This window comes from Anomalospiza imberbis, chromosome 9 (assembly GCF_031753505.1).
Source record: "Anomalospiza imberbis isolate Cuckoo-Finch-1a 21T00152 chromosome 9, ASM3175350v1, whole genome shotgun sequence".
NCBI lineage: Eukaryota > Metazoa > Chordata > Aves > Passeriformes > Viduidae > Anomalospiza > Anomalospiza imberbis.
In genome coordinates, this window is record NC_089689.1 from 1,633,159 (window position 1) to 1,654,147 (window position 20,989).

The following is a 20,989-nucleotide window of genomic DNA, read 5'->3' on the forward strand; positions in this document are numbered from 1 at the left end:
CAGCCCTGGCAAACGCCAGCTGGCTCTGCTGGCCAGGGGGGCCTGGCTGGTGCTTGACAGGTTTATTTCTTCTTGGGAGCAGCCAGCCTCAGCCCATTCAAGACAAACAAACGGTAACTGTGTCATTACAACTCACGGAAGCTTCAGTAGCTGCTTCCAGTTATTTTTCTGGGGAAAGAGAAACAGCAGACAGGGACTGTTGTTTGCTGCGAGCTCACAGAGGGCACTGCAGCGGGACGGAGGCTCCAACCACATCTAACAGGGCAGAAAAACAGGCCCCAAGGTGGCAAACGTTTCTGTTCCATCTCTAGGTCCACAAGGGGCAGAGCTCAGCTCCTCTGCATGGCCTCCCGAAAGCTGCCCTGCTGCGTGGGAGCTCCTGGTGACTCAGTGGAAAGCAGCACAGCAAGGGCCAGCTGCAGCCCCCAGCCCCTGTTCAGGGTCACACAGCAGGAGCCTCCTTGGAAGCTTCTTCCAAATCCATTCTGCTGGACTCAGAGAAGGGCTAAGCGAGCAAGGTGAGCGAGTTTCAGCACTAAGCCTTCACCTGTGGCAGCTGTGGGAAGAGGCCCTCGTGGAGCTGTCTCAAAGCCCAGCAGCAGCTGCTGTTGGACACTCAGGCTTTCCAGGAGATGAGACACCCCACAGCACTCCGTGGGCAGGGCTCTCCACGTCTCTGTTCCAAGTGAAGTGGAACATGTTTGTACCTCATGAAGCAAAACCTGCTAAGCTGTTCCACCCCGTGCTGTAAGTGGGCAAAAAGCAGAAGCCAGACACCACCTTAGATCTGAGTTTTCTGCTTACAGCACCACACAGCTGGTAGGGTCTGCATCTTTAAGAAAGCCCGGATTTCCACTGATATTGAATGTATATAACCCTAACACCTTACCTGGGCAAACACAGCAATGCACTTACACCAGGTCCACATGGAAACCTTCACATTAAAGATTTTTTTGACCTTGGGCTGAGGACCTGCCCAAGGACTGAGGGACACCATCCTCACTCCAGCACACACTTTGGCTTCTGGGTGTTTTACACCAACAGCTGTCCAACCTTTGCTTGCAATATCATGACTGTAACACAGGAATTTCAGATGCATAAACTGTCTTCATCAGAAATTATTATTCCTACATAAAGTCTATAACCAATTTAAGAGACTTGATTCCATACAACCAAATTTTGAAAGCTAGATTGCGTGACATTAATAAAACTGAAAGTAAAAAATGACTCAAGAGCCCACATGAAAGGAAAACATTAGGCAACAGTAACCTGATGGTAAGAGAACTTTTTTTAAAGAAGTGGTTACAGATAACTAAAAGCAGGGTGGCAGCAGCAGGTGGAATCTGTGGTTCAATCTCCAATCTCTTACCAGAACACACTCTCAACTGCAAAACTGTAACTGGCCCTGTGGGTTCCTCCAGATGCTTTATTCCCATGTGTTCATTACAGGACAAGCTTTATCACTGGTATCTTTCCACAGAATGCATCAATTCCCTTAGACCCAAGTCAGGCCCAGTACAGAGGGAGCAGGGTATGAAGGGACCAGATTAGATTTACATTTGGTTTTACATCTGCAATTGTCAACCTGGAAATCTGAATGTGTGACTGGGATTTCAACAAGCAGCTTCATTTATCAGCACAGGACAGAGCTGGGAGTCCTTTAGTTCATAGCCAGAGTGTCTGTTTTAAGAAGGGCTGTTTTAAGAATTCAGTCCTATCCAGCTTCAGGTGATTCTTACTGAAAAGCCCTGGGCAATAAAGGTACACACACTTGTAAAAAGTGCCATAACAAGAGGAAGGAGTAAATAAAAGAAACCCACACTTCCCCCCTGTCAGAACCCAGAATGTCCCTTGGACACTCCTGGATGTTCCAGGCCCGGGTCAGAAGCATCTGAGACCCTGGAATGCAGCCACAGACCCCTGTGGCTTTGAACCTGATCCATGGAACAATTTACCAACCTCGCAGGAAGAACAAGAAATCACACAAGTTCAGATATTATAGTAGAAGTAGTCACAAAGTGAGAGGAAGAGTTTTTGAGTGCTGTACAGGGGGGTTTTAGGCCTTGTACAGAGGGGTCTGAGTTTTGTACATGGGGGTCAGAAGTTCTAAGATGGAGGGACTTGGGCATGCCCTGTCCTCTTTCCTTCTCCTTCCTAACCTCCATGTTCTTGGTGATGTTGGCACTCACAGATTGGTTTAGAGTAGAAAGTCACTGTTCAATACAGGTGGTGGCACTGGGGAAAAACCGTAAACATTTAACACGTAATGTATGATATAAAAGAGGGCACCAGCCCCCTGGGCGTCAGAGTGTGCCCTTGCCTGACTGCTGAACGGACCGCAGCAGCTCAGGGAGAAATCTTTCAGATAACACACAATAAACTACCTTGAGACCGGACAACAGAAGACCACTGAGTCTTTCTTTGGAGACACGGGTTGGAGGAGAGACTTTTCCACCTTTCTGGCTCACCCCAACCAGGGGGTGAGTTCCTATACCCCCCACCAAAACACCCAGCACTCTCCTCCCTCAGCAAACTCCACATTCAGTTATATTTTTAAATCATAGCTCTGTGATGAAGCAGAGTCCTGAGACACTCAAGTGAAAACTCAGTGCTGGGGAGGTCTCCTCTGACAAGCAGATGCTGGCCAGCCTGTGAATTTGGCATTTGCCTGCACAAGTCCTGCTGGGCTTGACAGAAACAAGTCACGGGGGGAGGGATCAATAAGGGGCAAGCTTCAAGCTGAGAACTCTGGTTTGAGGTAAGACTCTCTCACTTTCCTTTCAGGGCCTTTTGTACCTTTTTTAAGGGTACAAGCCTTAGCTCTGAGTAACAAGAAGTCATTTCATACAGTTCTTCTCACAGAGAGCCACCACATGCAGGGATCCCCCAGGACAAGGTGTGAACTGACTGCTGGAAACCTCTCCAGCAGTTTCACAGGGCCACAATTCCTGACCTTTCAGACAAAGCACCACTCAGCCCTCAGAATCCACTCCCCCACACTTTTCTTTATTTAAATAGAAAAACACATGGAGGCTGGCAAGTTTATGAACTCCTTACTACAGCCCAAAGGATCCCATGTCCTAGTCCTGGGCTGCAATTTTAAGACTAGTCCTTTGCAAAGAATGTAAGCCATGGTTTGATTCTCAAAGGGAAAAAAAAAGCCAGTAAATGAAAGACAAAGTGTTCAGATTTATTTGGAAATTCACAGTTTCTAATGGCACTACAGCTCTGTAGTTACATACTCTTGCTCCACAACACTGGATGCTGCACTCTGGTGGTATGAATTTTCTTCATCCAGGTTTGACATCCTTCTGAATTCACGTTCAACACGTCTGGTTCATGTGCTCTGACTGGCTAATTGTGCAGATCAACTCTGAAAGTACATCACTTTAAAGTACTCATAAACTAACAAGAAAGCAGCAAAAAAACAAAGGCTTTAAATAAGTCACATTACATACAATACCTAGGAAAGGCATCAGATCTGTTAAAAAGGGTACCACTGAAAGTGCTCAATAAATTAACTTATTTTGTACAACGTGAACCTGTAACACCTGTCAAAAGGAATAACCTTTTATTCCACTCACTCAGAACCACACTCAACAGTTCAGCAACCACACGTCCTATAGTATCCAAGTACACAGTCACAGTCAAAATAAAAAACACTTGAGTATGAAATACCAGCCATACCAACACTGCACATTTGTTAGCCAATACAAAAGCAAACGTTATGGAAACACCTGCTGTGAACCAGCCCGAAGGCTCAGGCTCCCAGGCTTGGCAACCTCAACAGCCCAGAGCAGGCTCCGAGAATGCACCCTCACGTTCTTCAGCACAACAGCAGTGAGCATTCCTCATCCACCTCCTCCAGAGAGCTGCAGCAGGCCATTCAGGTGACAAATGCATTCCTCAGCCTCCATCACCAAGAGGAAATCCTCAACAGCCACCGTCACTGATTCTGCACATCAGAGTAAGCTCCGATTGTGACTGAAGGTGCAAGTAAACACAGTTGCCATCCCTGGTGAGAGATTTTCCGCAACAGAGTTTGCAAAACAAGAATCTAGTCAGGCAAGTCCATCTCTTGGTATTTTTACAGTATCCAGTCCACATTACTGAGTCCAGCTGAAGGCAAACATGTCCCTTTACAGCACTGTAGTGTTGCATCTTCAAAAAAAGCTAGAGAAATTACAAAATAAATCAAATGACAAACAATTGTATCTCCCCTCTTCCAGTGGCATTATAAATAGACAAAAGGCACATAAATATGGGAAGGTGCAAGAAATAGGAACAAAGCTAAAGGAAGAGGATTAGGCTTTTATCCCTATTCCACCCAACAAACTGGGTTTCAAAAAATTTCTGCCCCAGGAACTGTGAAAAAAAACCTTTATAAAATGAACCCTGCTCTCCCTCCCCCCCACGCTGTTCTCATAGGAAATTATCAGCCTTGTAAAGCTGCAGCTTATAGCCAAGATTGACACAATCCCATCTATTTAAAAAGGCAGAAACCAAATTTCTGAATACTTTCCAATGAGTTGAGCTCTTTGTCTCCCACTGTCCTCCCACAGAATACCACAGACTGTTCTCAAACGAACAAACACTCTCCTGTTTGAGAAGTTCAGCTAGGTTTAGATGTGTCCAGAGACTGTCGTGACACCGAGTGTTCCCACTGTTATATCTTTGTTTCCTTTGATTATGTCATGCAGACTTGGCATTGACCCCGACTTAGTCTGTATTAGAGTTTTTATGAGCTTCCCTTGGTCTGAAACTTTCGACCGTCTTCGTTTGATAGCCCTCTTCTCAGTCTTTGTCTTTTGGGTCTGCCCGTTGCACAGACTCGTGCACGCTGAGATGCCACAGAAATAGGACTCGTCCGACTGCGACGACGTCTCGGAGCTCCCTTCGGAGGGAGGGCCCTTGTAGGAAGAGTGATAAACCTCCCCAATGTTAGAGAAGTCCCTCTGGTTCGTGAAGGGCTTCCTTCCTTTGATCTCCCCGTTGGCTATCGGGTGCAGGGGCTCTGTTGTTGGCTTAATAGTCTCTGGTTTTTCACTTTTGTACTTGCAACGCTTTTTCTGAAACCACAAGTGAAAATAAAGAAGCGGTGAGGTTCTGGAAGGCAAGCAGAGCGTGCAAGCCAAGCCTAGGAACCAGCAGGGAGAGCAGCTGAGACGTGCACCCCCTGCCAGCACAAACACCTCAGCCCCACCAGCTCCCTCCCCACAGGGTGAGACGGTACCTTCTTCTCTGGGGAAAACTTCAGGGGCTCCACAATGTACAGATCCTCTGGATCCACTGTAAGAGAGAGAACAGACACACAACAGTGCTGACACTGCCAGCTCTAGAGCAACACAGTCCCAACTAACAGCAGCGTGACAAAATATTCCACTGAGCAGGCACATTTCTCCCTCTCTCCCTTTGCAAGTTAAGGGAGACACAACACAAACACTTGGAAGTAAAGTCAGCACACAGAGAAATTCCCCTGTGCTGTCGTGGCAGCTGTCAGCGACACACACCTGAAAACCCCAGGCTCCTCACAGTTATGGCCATGGGAGAGGTGCAAAGAACATCCTCTGGGGGAAAGGAGGAGTCAGTGAGTGCTGAAGTCTAGGAAAACAAACTGCTCCCAGTGTAAGAGTGTGTCATGTGCAGCCTGCCCCCGACAGCACAGATGTGCACCCACCAACAAGGCAGATGTTCACACTGATGTGAGACCAGTGGGGAGAATTTGGGAAAAGCACTGTTTTGAAAAAAAAATAGTCTAGGCCCTAGCTAGTGTTCATGGCATCACACTGCCAACTCCAGAGTTTTAATGGAGTTTTATTCACAGAACAAACCTGTGAGGCAAGTTTGCTGCACCCAGAAGAGCTGTGTCAGCAGCATACTTGGTAGTTACTATGGTCTGCAACACTTGCTTTTGCATGACACTCACGGCCTAAGAAATCAAAATTCAGTTGTCCCAAATCTACCACGAATGCTACAAAGATCAGATCATTCTTCATACCCAAGCCAAGATAAATGGTCTAAGCTTTCTTACTGAAGTTGTGACATTTGAATCCTAATTACCTGCCAAGTTTCAAACATAGGCTATCAGGACTTCAGAAAAGTAGGACACTCAGACTTCCCACGTCTGGCATTTCCAAGAGGAAAAAAAAGCTGCTTTCTGCAATCTTCACAGCTTTGCAGACCTGAGTGCCTGCACTGATTGCTCCTAACCCTAAAGAACCATCTGCAGAGCAGAACGGATCTGCAGCAAAAACTGCATGTAAGGTTTCAGCGTAATTCAGCACAGTTTTATGAGTATCTGGTAACTTGTTCACAAACCACCTTTTCTTCCAGAACACATACATGAACCACACACACATTGTGCAGCACTAAGAGCAACACCACAGACTGGATGTATGACATGAATAATACCTTCTTTACCAGCTAGCTGAAAAGACTGGGATCTGACCAGTGGAAGGGAAGTTCTTCTTTTCAAATTCATATCATCATAGGAAGAGAAACACCTAGGAAATTCCAGAAAGCTTTTTTAACACATTTTTCTCAGGATTTTGTCATGTACATTTCTCATTAAAAATCATTCCTGGCAGAAAGACAGAACTGTCCGCTGAGATGCCCAACAAAGCCTGGCTAACAGACACAGTACTGTTTGCTACAAGTTATCAAGGCATGTTTTTCATGTGTAGTAGCCCCAAAATGCTCCTAGGAGAGTGTTATGATCCAGAGCCCCTTGCTATCAATTCTGAGAGTGCAGAAAGAAAATTCAGAATTAAAGCAGATGTGCCAGTACCAGCAGACTTAGAAAACATTAATAAAAACTGCAAGAACAATTGAGTTTCAAATACAAATACATTACCTTTTGGGGCTAGGGTAGTGATTGCTTTTGGGAATTTTTGAGAGGTAATCTTCACAGAACTGAGAAGGGCTCCTGCACCGCTGCACAAAAAGCACCAAGCCCAGGATGAGGCAGAGAACCAGAGAAATCACCAGGTAAGTCTGGCGATCAGAAACCTGCAGGGGTTTGAGACAACTGCTGAAGACACAACAATTCCATGACATTGCCATTCTTATGTTTTAAGCTCTTAAAGACAAGTGCTATGTTCTCAACTGACTTTTCTTTAGTTTCACTAAACACCTGATCGTATTTCAGTAATTTTACAGAGGTTTGAGGCAGTCTATTGGCCGTGCAGCATTCAGAAGTGAAGGCTGAATCCCACCAGCTGCTAACAGGACAAGATTCCCCTGCCTCCAATAGCAGCACAACTACAGAGGCTGCCACCCCCTGCAAACAGCATCCCAACCTCCCTGAAAGCAATACCCGTCCCCTAAGAATCCAGACTCAGAAAGCAACTTCTCTGGTTCACAGCTGACATGGATGCAACACTATTACTTTTTATCAGCTGACACTGCACTACTTCACAAAATACCATCATAATCACTTGATTCAATGTGGTTTCACTGACCACAGTACTCAAACAGGAGCTCAGCCAGCCAGGCATCAAAGGAGGAATCTCAGCAAGTGTTAGCTCAAGGGAGGTCTTTGGCAATATGCACAAAATATAAAAGATCATGTTTATGGTACTGCTTGAAATGTCAGGCAGGCAGAACATAAACACTGGAGAGAAAACGTTCCTAATATTGTTGCCAAGATCTCCCTAATCTCTAAAGATGACAATAGCCAGTAGGGAAAGAAGAAGGGTGCCTTGGCTCAGACTACAATCATGCAGGCTAGAGAGACTGCAGTAACCATGACCAATTTTGCTGTGCACAAGACAGCTCATTGTTACTCAAATTTGCAGCTAGAAGTTTCAGATAGAGTAGGCTGAAAGCAACACTGCAGACAATTTAAAACTCAATTTGAAGACTGGTCTCTTCAAATAGAGATGTGATAGATAGATTCATGCACCTATTTCCTCTGGATTGTGATTACCTCACGTTTCAGTTCCGCCACGGTCGCTGACAGATTGGAAGCCAGCTGGGTCATGTTGGTGAGCTGTGCTTGTAACAGCTGGATTGCCTCTGTCTGACGCTGATCCTGTGGTGAACAGAGTCATGGGCATGCTGTCAGTGGCCAGCTTCCCACTGTCACATGCACTCATGGCTACAGAACCAGTGTTCTGTCTGACACAGCAACAGCCACACGGCCTACCCAGCATTGTTTCCAACACGGTGCTCACATAACATCTTTGTTTGTCAACTAACACCTCCTACACATGATGCCAAGTGCATTTCATTAGAGAGACTTCTGCTGTCCTCATCACGGGCAGAGCGAGCAGGCAGCTCCACACAGTCGCTGTCAGGAGGCACAGAACACACACACCCAGCTGCCCAGGCACAGCTCCAGCCCAAGGCTGATGCACAGGCAGCAGTTACGGACAGGAGCCCAGACCAGCCAGGAATGGCTCCTTCCCAGCTAACAGCTGCGGCACCAAGAGCCCTAACAGGACTCAATCCTATGAGAAATTAAGGAAGGTGAGCAGAACACCAGGAGACTAACCTCAGACTGACCAGCACTGATACTCTTCCAAAAAAACCCTCAAACCCAACCCCGAAAAGGCAACACGTGAAACCTGCCATTTTTTTTGCTGTTCATGGATGAAGAAACTCCAGGCCTGAGACTGCACTTCAGAAACTTCCAGATAGTTTGGGATCAAGTCTGCTCTGTCACGTGCACAGCTGCTTTAGTGAATGTTTACCACAGCAGTTACTGCTCTATTTCACAGCTGCTCAGCAAAGTCAAGATGGCAGAGCAGGGAAAATCCTCATTTTAAAGAATGAAGTTAAGGTTTTGTTACATGCACATCATTTTTAAATGCAGATTTGGCCTAAGCCATTACTGTACCACTCTGCCTTTCCGTAGGCTCAGTCTCTTCAGCAGCAGGGAAATTGTCTATCAATACTTTAAATCAGATATGATAAATGAACCAAGTTTAAAAAATTGTTTTGAGTGCAGTTACAACCAAGAAACAAGGGTTGGAACTGACCTGGGTAACTTTTTCGTTGACAAAGACATTAAAGAATTTTAGCCATTACCAAAGACATTAAAGAGTTTTAGCCGACAACTGGTCTTTTCTTCAAGTACAAAATCAGAAAACAGTGCTGAAAATGGCTTTATTCTGAAACAACCGAGAACATGTCTAAAAATTTTATAATGGACAAAAATAGGGAAGCATGGAATGGATGCTTTTAAAAGGCAGATCTACAGCTCAGCTGGTAGATGATTTCTGCACCTCTGTGGCAGAGATTTCATTGAAGTCAACTGCAACAAGAGACCCAGGAGTTTCTCAGGGCTTCATTAAAAGCAAGCCCTTCTAACTAGGAAAACACCTCAATACTCCAAACAAATCATACCTGCTCTTCTGCTATTCTTGAGGTGTTCTGAAGCTTTATTATCGTTTTATTGAAAGCCTTCTGCATTTCTTCCATTTGTTTTCGGTACCTAAAACAAAAAGTGTTTAAGGCTGAAATATCAGTGCACAAAACTCCTCAGCTTAGACTTGTCTTCAGAAAACATGACTATGCCAGCAAAAACCTTCTCTTTGCCCAAAGAGCTTTACTTAAACATCAAGTGGTACCTGCTTTTAAGTTTCACAAATAAAACAGATATGCCTTTTGTTTTGGTTTTTTCCCCCAAGGTTATGGTCAAATCTATTTCAATACATTCAAGCTCAGTACCAACTTACTGAATTCACTCTGCACAATAAATATAAGTGCGAGCCCCTTCCTTGGAACCAATTCTGAAATGGGTGCACCTCCCCGCTCTCCTGTAGCTAAGGAACACCACAGATAAACAGTAATAGACAGAGACATCCTTCACAGGAAACTTTTGGTTGCCTCTCCACAGTCACTTATTCAACTAGAGTTACTACAGATAACAGAGTAGTTTAAGTGGAAACAATTTAATAAAAAAGGCTTTGTAGGTCTGTGACATTTAGTTCAACAGTAATAGAAGGATGTGCCCTTTTGTAGAATGAATTACAGACAGGATTAGTACCTACATCCTGACAACACTTTATCCTTTCAAAAAACCCACAGCAATACTCCTCAAAATAAACCAAACAGTATTTTATCTGAACTACAGAGAGGAAGAAGCCCCGATTCACACAGGGTAACTCCAACAGCCACCTAGGCTTGGGTCCTTTCCTCAGCTTTCCATAAAACTTTAAGCTGTGACTTACCCCCTGCCCAACTTCCCCTGTACTTCACAGCCTGGACTCTTACCAGCCCTGCTCAGCCTCACCTCTGACTGAGCTCTTCCAGGTAGCGGCTGCTGAGGGACATGTTGACCTCCAGGGCCTTGATGCGGTTGTTGAGGCGCATGAAGACGGATTCCTTCTGGTTGGATCCGTGAACGAGGTTCCCGTTGGCATAGCCCAGCTCCGTGGAGTTCTGCAGCTCAGCATAGAAATCTGTGGCTGTTCTCTGCGGCCCCCCCGAGACCGGGAGCGCCAGCAGAGCTTCTTCCGCCGCCTGCTCGTCCTCCTTGCCCTCGGCAGGCACAGGAGGCTCGACAGGAGGCACAGCAGGTTTCTGCACTTCTGGAGTGCTCTCCTTCCCTTCCACAGCATCGCTGGCTACCATGTCCACTGTGCTTTCAGGCTGCAGAACAGTCTCTGTAGGCTTTGGAATCACTGGAGTAGCAAAAGTCTCTCTTGTGCTCATCTCCTTTACCTCGGTGGCCACACTGGGCTCGGGGCTTTCTTCTACAACTGAGCTCTCAGCCTTTTCCATTTCAGTGCTGAGCTCTGGGACATCCACCTGGGGAGTTGCCCTTGGTGCCACCTGGCCTGAGTCTTCTTTTGGAGGCTCCAGCACCATGTCTGTTGTGGGGGATGGCTTTGCTTCAGAAGTAACTTCTAGGAGGAGGGACTGCGAGACAGTTTGAGGATGGCTAGGCTCCAGCTCAATGGACTCTGTGGTCTCATTACTCATCTCCTCATGGACGGCACTGAAGTCAACTGCAACAGCAGACCCAGGGGGTTTCTCAGCTTTGCTGTCCAGCTGCTCAGGCAAAGGCTCCTCTGCTGCTGTCTGGGCAGACTCAGTCAGAGATGGCTGTGGCTGCTGCACGTCCACAGGGTGAGGTGGCCTCTCTTCACGTCCAGTTTTACTGTGCTGCCGATGCATGGCTGCTGCAACTGAGCACCACTTCAGCAGGTACTCCGAGAAGGTGGAAATGCAGCACACTGCTGCCATGTCACAGCAGTACTTCTCTGTCTCCAGCTCAAACCATGCTGCTGCTTCCTCTTCCTGCTCATCACTGGACAGCAAAGTTACTGTAGACTGGCTTGTATCTTCTTCATACTCCTGCACTAGCTGAACAATTGGGCTTTCTTTAGTCAAATCCACCATTAACTGCTCCTTCTCTATCTGTGGAATATCTGTAGTAACAAGTCTACAACAGAGTTAAAGACAAGGCATTAATTCAACAGTTTTACATCCCTGCTCCAGAAGACTGAAAATAGTCTTTCAGAAAATTAGCAAAGCTTAGTCCAATGACCAAGGGCCAGTTCTGAGACAGAAATTCTGCAAGGTAATATTTTCTCTGGTGATTTTCAGTCCCAATAGGCAAACAAATAATTTCAAAACCTGCCTCTCAAACAGCAAGCCTTTTCAATTAGATATTGCCCCTTCTCTCACCCCTGAAAACAGTCACCAGTTCAAATCCTCATTTTACACAGCAAGCATCTTACTCTGCTGATGCAATCCTCAAATGCAAGAATCACAACATTCCCACTGACCTTCCTCAGTCTCACAGCAAGAGTGATAGAAAACCGTAAAGCCACTAAATACAGCACGAGTCGTGTATTAACATTTAAGAGCCAGGATCTTGGCCTTAAGCAGCCTAATTATCAGCAACTGTAATTACTGAAAAACAACAGAATCTATACAGAACTTCTCAAGCTCACTCTGTACATTTGCATACGTTTTTTCATTAAGGGAAGTCTACCAAGTAAAAACTTCCAAACCAGAAGTTTGTCACTACAATTTAACTGAAGTTTCAGCAATACAATTTACATTCCTAATTAGTCTCCCTTGCAGGAGACCACAAAACCTGGACCAATATTAAACCAGTTTCTGTGTCAAAACAAAACACACTGTAATGGAAATAGGCTGTAACAGACAGTAACAAAACCACTAAATGTCTCTGGTTAGTGCCACTACCACAGTACAGATTTTACCAAATACTTGTTTTTTCCCTTGTTTAAGTCTGCATGCCATACCTGAGCATCCTACTACCAAGGACTGCAGCCTGGCCCATGTTTGTCTCTGCCTGGAGCAGATTACAAACACCCCAAGAGCAATCACTTACTCTGGCGAAGGAACAGGTGTTGGTTCAGGCAGTCTTGGTGCAGCTGTTGAAGTTGCAGGGGTGGCAGTGACATTTTCAGACACACTTTTATTCCCAGCTGCAGGAAGGAGGAAAATGTGAACATGGAAATTCAAGAACCATCTTTGTTTTCAACAGATTCTGAGGTCTGGGTTTATTATTGGTGGGGTTTTTTTATGATTAACTGTGCTATCAAATTAATTGCAGATATCATCCAAAGTTATCTGAATGAAATGCTACTGACAGTTTTTGAGTATGATGATGTGGACAGTCTCAAAATACTTTGAGAAAGAAGCAGCAAGTTAGGACTTTACAACTTCAACTGGGTAACACAGAGAGTAAAGCTCTCCAAATAAAGCTGAATAAGCACATGTGTCATCTTTGTATGGGTTTTCTTCTCAGCAAATTCATCATCTTTGTTCCACTTTTCAGTCACTAAGTTCTATGACACTAATCAGGTGTGCCACAAAAGGTGAAAAAATTCATTTAAACCATCACAGACTATCCAACTCCTCACAAAAAAAAAAACTAAAAAAACCAAAAAAATCCCAAAAAAAAACAAACAAAAAAAAAACTTAAAGAAATGCAAACTCTCCAGAATGCTTTTCATCTAAAAAACTACAGTACCTTCAGTTTCAGATGACTCTTCAGTTTTGGCTCCAAGCATATTGGCAGCAATGTTCACCATACTCAGGATAGCATCTGAAAGAGACAACAACTACTCAACAAGGGCACTCTCAGAGGGCCCAGAGATCAGCAGCACCAAGAAATTTGCTATTTTGCAATACTTGCTTGAAATGAATCACAGTGTAAGGACATAATATCTGGTCATTCTATTACACTGGAGGCAGCTGCTTTTTCAAAGGTAAACGTGTAAGCTAGAAACCTGGATTTGAAAACCTGTACCATAACACCCACAGATCTGGCTTACACATAAGATTTATTTTAAGGACCTGTTAAGTAGGACAGTTCCTCTCCCCTCTGAATTCACAGAAGTAAATTCCAAGAGGTCCTGCTCTACATCAGCACAGGAATTAAACACAGCTACTCTTTGGTCTTGATATTGACAACAAACAATTGCCAGGCTTATTTAGAAGATGAGGAACAGGTAAAGAGCACTCTGTTGTAAACACACAGAAGCTGGCTTGACTTTGCCCATTTCTCCCCCACCACCAACATATGGCAGTGTATGTCACATGGCCAAGGTCGTCCTGTTAAAGAGGCATTTTAGTAGCAATGACAAATTCCTTGGGCTCCAGGAAGTTGTGTTCAGAACTTTGGTTCTGCCTTTCCTCCAGAATATGTCAGAAGCTGCATTCCTGATTTATGTTAATCTGGGGTTGTATAAGGAGAAAAGTCACAATAGTCAAAAGATGCTTGAGCTATGGATGGTTTCTTACGAAAAATGAGAAAATGAGGGAGAATACAGAGCTGGTATAGAAGCTTTACAATTGGGAGAATGGCAGGAGAAAGAACAGCAAGCCACCCTCAAAGGTTCAGACTCGTGGAAGACTGCAAAATGCTTCTTATGAGATTAAATGTCCGAGAGCCCTCCATCTCCTCCTCAGAGGACCCTCTTTCTCAGTCTACATTTAAGATGCAAAATGGAAACCTGTCACATGTGTCTACGTGCATATTAAAAAACCCCACCAAAAAACAAACCCCACAAACTCTACTCCTTCCAGAAGAGGAGCACTGACCACTCTGACAGAGAGGAAAGCTCTCAGCAACAAAACCCACCAGACAGAGCTAAATACTGGTCACTGAAATGTTTTAGTGCATTAGAGAGACAGCTGAGCACCATCAGCAACAGGTGTTTCAAATCTTTCAATTAATCTAAAAAATTAAATGGAAAGTCACTGCTTTTTTCAGACAGTGAATATAAACTTGTAATACTGCCCTTGCAGACGGATCATGTGAATATGCATCACCAAGACAGCTTCAAGATAAAAAGTTTAGAAGTCACAAAGATGAGATAAGCAGTGTCAGGGAAGAATTTACTGCTTTATCTCATCTGTGAGAGGCACACATGTAGAAATAAACTGCCTTTTCAAGTATGTATTTCCCTTTTGAAAACTGTTCTAAGCCGTGAACATTCCTGTCATGACTTTATTCTCAGGAGACAACAATGGAAAAAGTAAGAAAGATTTCTGTAGCTCTGATCCCCTACAGGATGAAAGCAAAGCCTGACTCCAAACAGCATTAACTGAGTGCAGATCTACACTAGAATAAGAAATCTTCATTAGCTGGGACAGAAGAATGGTACAAGTGCAAGAGCTCCTTAGGAAAATGTGTGTGGAGGTGATACCAGCCTGAATAATTCAGCAGTAAAGAATACCATTAAAACTGAATATACAAGGATTCTCAGCCAAACAAGCCCTACACATGGACATTTTCCAATGGGAAAAGTGAGAGGAGACAGTCAAGAACCTTTAGTTGTCTCAAAAAACACAGCCCTTATGAAGAACATAAATTGCAGTATTTACATAAAACCTTCTCAGAACTAGTATTCTGCATCCTTCTCTCCCCCTAAAGTTGTACAAAGGAAATCTTTATATTGCCTCCTGTAGGTTAAGCATTTTAATTAAACACAGATTTCCAACCTCCAAAAATTATAGTTCTATAGCACTTCAGTACTGGCCATTTACAGCCCTATGCAACTTTTACATGATCTTCAGTATTCAGAATCCTTAAGCAGAGAAAACAAGTTTTCACAAAACAGATATCCTTACAAATTGAAAATTCATTTTTAGAACACTAAGAACGATCCCCCAACTCCAAATTTTTAATTATTCTACTCAACTAAAGAAGAATCACAAATTGCCTCAGCAGAATATAAAAGTTGTAGATGTTGCACAACAAAATGTCATGCCACTTTCAATTAGCACATTTTAAGCACAGGAATAACTTTTTCTAATAAATCATACTCACTTGTAGCAGAACCAAGAAGATTTTTTGAAGATTTTTCTTCCCCTGTGTTATAATCCAATAGATAATCTATGTATAAAGAAGAACAAGTCGTGACTATTAGAGTTTCATCTGTCATAGGCAAAGAATATAAACCTCAAGATTTAAGATGTTATTCAATGATGTCAACTTGACAGCGTGGAAATAAAACTACAGAAAGCCTGAGGTGAGATATTACAAACTGAAATGGACATTAAGGATAGAACTGTTTTGTCTGAGCTGCTTTATTTTAGTAATCCTTTCCTACTGTCAGCACATGAAGAAATTGCCTGTTCTGCCAAGTGAAAGAGAGACTTATTACTATCATTTCAAAGCAAACCTCTCCATAGCTACATTTAAACACATTGTCTAGAACTTCAAAGGATTATTGGAAAAGCCCAGAAATGCTGAAACACTGTCAACAAGTAAATTTAACAGTCAGATCTTTCATCATATGCAGGAAGTGATGAGCCAGCACAAGAGCTGTCTGAATGGCTAAAAATGCACAAAATATTTGCTTACCATAATCTTCATCAAACAGTTCCTGTCGTTCAGACTGATACTGAGAATCAGCTATTTCTTCATACTCTTCAACCATGCTAGTACCAAATACTCTATGATCAAAGTTTTAAAATAAAAACCTAGTATTAGGAATCATGTGACATAACTGATAAGCAGTATTACCTTTATGTAACAAGTAAATGAGATACAGTAGTTGCAGTCAGTTAAGCAAGATCAAACAGCGGGGATATTTATTTTCTCTAAGTTGTATCGACAAGGAACCTAAACAAGATCCTGCTTCTCATTCTAATTCCAAAGAGTCTTTTCTTCCCTTTAAACTCACAGCTAGACTTCCTTGTCTTTGGCTTTCCATGAGCTACCTCCTCTTCAGTTTCACCTTTGACTTGCTTTAGGAATATCTATTCAGAACTACCTCCCTTTGCATGCCACATTCTCTTTGACCTCTTCTGCCAAAATTAAATCAAATCAGTCCAGTGTAAAGCAGTCTCGTGAACTAAAAATATGGTTTGACTTCCAATACCAGAGACCTCCCAGGTTCAAAACCTGTTTTTAGGAGCAGTATAGAGGCTGATGGTTCTCTCAAAAATTCACAGGTGTTTCTACTCAGCTATTGCAAGCATTACTGACTGCACACACCCGTGGTGCCAAACAACCCAGCAGCTTCCAAAAAGCACTCACCATACCTGCTCTTTTTAGTTCACCACTTGTTCCCTGTTTTGCTTGGTCAGCCTTGAAATGCTCATGTCCTGCTCTAAAGCTGCTCAAGGCTCCTGTCTCCTCCTCCCCTCCCCCTGCAAATATAAACTATTCCTGACATACTGGCGAAGCAAATAAAAAGATTCAAAGCTTCTTTAAACAGACGTGAAAGACACTACACAGCAGGCAGGTCAGGCAACTACTCCAATCCACAATACTTACAAGTAACTGCAACTGAAAATTGGAATTGTTGCCCAACTATTCTAAAAGCAGACTAATCCTCACTGCAAGGAGGTAGATGAGAGGTAGATCCTCTCATCTCTGGCATGGAAAGTACCTAATTTAATCCATTTGCAGACTAATCCTCACTAATAACACATTTCATGGGATTCTGCCATACAGAGGATACCCAGCAAGCCCTTCCTTCCCTGAGGAGCATGGATGCTTTTGCAGTATTGAGTTACCTTAACATATTTTGCATACATCTGTTCATCCAGAGGAAAGCTCTGGACATTCCTCTCATCTCTGGCATGGAAAGTACCTAATTTAATCCATTTGCAGACTAATCCTCACTGCAAGGAGGTAGAAAGACTAAGCAAAACACAAAGTATTACCTTATAAGGCTTAAAGGACAAAAATGTTCTGATCCAAAGTGTGATATCAACTCCACCTGAAGAATAAAAGGTACTTAAAGTAAAACTCCAAAGACCCACAGAGCAAAAAGTTCACTTAACATAAACATTCAATCTTGAAATTGCAAGTTTTGTTCACTCCAGGGAGTTGCAGATTGCCCACAGCAGAAAAGCCCAGATTTATTCTTGCCATGCATTAAAGAGCTGAGCCGCAGCAGAGAACACCCCCAGCCCCATGCATCCATCACTCCACAAGAAGAGTTGCTAACCTTTATGTACTTGATGAACATCTGAAGCGAGAGAGAGGAAAGGAGAAAAAACAAAAAAAAAAGTAGATGTCAGTACAAAGGCTGAACACATGCCACAGGCAACTACAGAGTCCTGCTGGGTTTAATTTAGCACTAAAAATGCCTAAGAGGACAAGCTGGGAAGGATTAAATTGTAACACAACTTCATCTGCCTTGGGTAGCAAGATTTCATTTAGCCCTTGTACCTTGCAGATTGAAGGTAACATGCAACAAGTGTTTCATTAAGCAATTGAAGTTATTCAATTTTTCAGGGCAGCATGACTGCAGACAGAATATTGAAGTGTGTTAAATGAACTAAGTGGTTTTTTTCCCCTTAAAGAACATAGACTACAGAAAGTGACTCAAAAGGAAAAACAAACCCACATAGCATGCATTCTATATGTACTGCTGCTGCTTCAACTCACTATAAAATACATCCATTTACAGAAGCACAACTGCAAAAATAGAGCAGCTGATGACAGACTTGGGAGCTTCAGACATCTGTGTATTTCTAGTGCAACCTTGACTACACACTGGTATTTATTTAATTGAATTAATTTGCAAGTATTTATTAAACCACTATGTAGACACTATCACTGAAGGACTGGAATAATCTGCACGTGAGACCAAGACAAATAGTCCCACAAAAATCCCACTGTTTTTGATACAAATTCAGTAAGCCACTTCAAAAAATTTAACTTCTGAAAATATTCTGGACTCATTCTGTAGACCAGACATATTCAGAACTTGCTTACTTTTTGCACTATGAAGTGAAAACATTATGAGAACAAACCTTTGGAAATTTTACCATGCCATTATTCAAGGCAGAGCACTGTATCCACCAAGGGATTAAGTGCTGCAGTATCTACAGGAATTCTGCAACTTCAGTGACAATGGCAGCTACCTTAAGGCATTAATTAATTCAGCCAGAAAAACAGAATTAAAAATACATGAAATCTCTGCTCTGTGACTCATGCAGAATTTCTAGGTAAAGAAGTTAGACAATTATCATTCATTGCTACTTTTTCATAAAAGCACAAAGTATAATTAAGGAGCACAAACTAATCTCTTTTTTTTGGCCATACCGTAACTGGAAGATAACACATCACTGAAAATGACCTAAAAGGTCTGTATTTTATTTGAACTGAAACCTTCACTACAACCCAATATTTTCACAGAAGCTTTTACCCAAGTTCAAGTACCACATTAATTATTTATGGAGTTTTTTTCCCTTTGAGTCTCCCGAGTAAAGACAGAAGGTGGAGGTATCATGGCAATGCTCTAGTAGCAGTGAGCATAAATAATGTGCCTGAGTCAGAGTTATGGTTGAATAACTGGAAAACTGCACTTGGAGTCTCTTCATGAGAACCAAGATGCAACCACGTACACTTTCAGACTCACTAAATTGTACAGCCCAGCAGGGTACAAAAATTTCAAGAAATAGGCATATTCTGATCTCTTCTCCAGAGACTGAGTGGGCAGTGTGTGTATATATACATATATATCTTAACATGTAAATACAGATATATGTATATATATGTAAAGCAGGTACAGCCAAGAAAATAGGTCAAAATTCTTCTCATCTTACATTCAGGGGACAGTTGGTTAAGTCAAATAGAACAGAACTTTGTCTAGATTTTCTTTAATTCGGGTATCAGCTAAGTATGTACTTGGACCCAAGGGGCTTCCCAAGATCCTCTCAATTACCAAAGTGAGCAAAGTAATAAGGTCACAACTGTGACAAGGATTTAGTACCCAGACAAGCCCAGCTGGGGCCACTAATTAACCAAGGGCAATTAATGGTACAGCAGGCTTTGATAACACATTTCATGGGATGCTGTCATACAGAGGATACCCAGCAAGCCCTTCCTTCCCTGAGGAGCATGGATGCTTTTGCAGTATTGAGTTACCTTAACATATTTTGCATACATCTGTTCATCCAGAGGAAAGCTCTGGACATTCCTCTCATCTCTGGCATGGAAAGTACCTAATTTAATCCATTTGTTTGTTGGATACCTAGAAAGGAAACAGTGGAGTCAGGTAATGAAATGCAGGAACTCACTGTTTACAGATATTTTAACTGAGTTTCCAGAACAGAAATACATTTTGTTCTTTCCAGCTGCAAGGTAGCAGCAATGCTCCCAACCCAAAACCTCAGCATGACCCTCACACAATGACAGCAATGTGGAAGCCCTTGAAGCACAAAAACCCAGACTTATCCAATCACTGAAATTCAGGCAGTCTAGAGTGAAGCCCCCCCAGATGAACAGTGAAGAACACTGGCAGGTTGTATTAGTGTAAGCAGGCAGTAGAAAACTGAGCAGAGCAGAGCTAGAACTGCACAAGAGAACAAGTGTTCCAAGTCTAACCCCACCTGCTTTAGGCATCCAAGAAGAAAAGGAGTTTTCCTGATGCCCTCTGAATGCCTGCTCACTCAGCCCAGAATTATCTGCTCACTCCAGAAAGCAGTGAGGGCACAGCACTGCCTAAATCACCCTAAAGCAGCTTAAGCAGCCATCTGGCCAACCTGTAGCACTCTCACCCCCTTCCCATTTTGCAATGGTGTGCTACTCTTCTCTTCTTTTTGAATAATCTGTGGGGGTTTGGACATAGTTCAGCATTGAAGACAGCTCAAACCACGTGAAAATGGTCTGAATGACAAGGGAGGGGAGAGCCCACAAACGCAGGATCATTTTATTGAGGAATTTTATAACCTGCCACCCACTACCCATCTACTGCGTAAATTCTGCTCCTCAACAAATTTTTTCTTTTAATTTTTAAGGTGGAAAAGGAAAAAAAAAACTGCTAGCAACTGACATATACACAAAGAAATACCATGTGACTTCACATTACATTACACTTTGCATAATAATAATAAGCATATGGAGATCATGCTTCATATAAAGCCTTGCATCTAATAATTATTTCATTTTTTCATTCAGAAGGATAAGTTTAGGTAACATACCTGTCACTAATTGACACCAGAAAGTCTTTAGGAGTGGAAGAGAATAATTCATGATTTGCAATGTCAAACTGCTTTACTTGCACTGGTTCACAGAGCTCAACAACAAACCTTAAAGACAAAAAGTAAATATTTTTTTAAGAAAAGACTTTTCCTTCTGCAGTTACAATCTTCAGTCCTTCCCCTCATTATCACATCCTCCACTGGCTGTAAGGAGGACACTACAAAAATGCTGTACCATAAGAACCACTAAGTCTAGGTGTTTTTCTGAACATCTACTTTAAAAACTCTAGGTAGCACCTGCAGCTACAAGAGCTTCATCCATCTTGTGCTCAAAGCCATCAAGTCACAGAACTAAAAACTAAGGACAGCAAACAATTTAAATCACACCTGAAGTACCAATTAATGTATGGTAAATTCTGTTCACCTGTCCTACAATTATTTGACAGGGAAAGAAATCAAGAATCTTTATTTGAATGCTCAAGTGCTTTATCTGCCATAAGATAATTATGCAAAAATTATTATTATATTCTTATTATAATTCTAGTCTTATTATAATTATACAAAAAAGTGATATATTAAGATAAATAAAAATGTCACCTTAATATTACTTCTC

General features: G+C 42.7%; 1 protein-coding gene across 4 annotated transcripts in view; it reads right to left on the reverse strand.

Moving 5' to 3' along the window:
* Positions 1 to 3,169: 3,169 nt before the first annotated feature.
* SUCO (SUN domain containing ossification factor) overlaps positions 3,170 to 20,989 on the reverse strand; it is a 38,642-nt gene continuing 20,822 nt past the window's right edge. For 2 of the 4 annotated variants that reach the window (XM_068199298.1, XM_068199297.1), the window contains 15 exons: positions 20,377 to 20,484; positions 19,322 to 19,427; positions 17,394 to 17,414; positions 17,107 to 17,162; positions 15,797 to 15,888; positions 15,260 to 15,325; positions 12,956 to 13,030; positions 12,311 to 12,407; positions 10,238 to 11,392; positions 9,349 to 9,436; positions 7,928 to 8,032; positions 6,854 to 7,008; positions 6,412 to 6,503; positions 5,234 to 5,289; positions 3,170 to 5,069 (listed from right to left, as the gene is read on the reverse strand). In XM_068199298.1, coding sequence (XP_068055399.1) covers positions 4,623 to 5,069; positions 5,234 to 5,289; positions 6,412 to 6,503; positions 6,854 to 7,008; positions 7,928 to 8,032; positions 9,349 to 9,436; positions 10,238 to 11,392; positions 12,311 to 12,407; positions 12,956 to 13,030; positions 15,260 to 15,325; positions 15,797 to 15,888; positions 17,107 to 17,162; positions 17,394 to 17,414; positions 19,322 to 19,427; positions 20,377 to 20,484 — 2,719 coding nt within the window. In that variant the 3' untranslated portion in view covers positions 3,170 to 4,622. The remainder of the gene's footprint in view (positions 5,070 to 5,233; positions 5,290 to 6,411; positions 6,504 to 6,853; positions 7,009 to 7,927; positions 8,033 to 9,348; positions 9,437 to 10,237; positions 11,393 to 12,310; positions 12,408 to 12,955; positions 13,031 to 15,259; positions 15,326 to 15,796; positions 15,889 to 17,106; positions 17,163 to 17,393; positions 17,415 to 19,321; positions 19,428 to 20,376; positions 20,485 to 20,989) is intronic. The other 2 variants (XM_068199294.1, XM_068199296.1) reach the window with 2 other exon arrangements.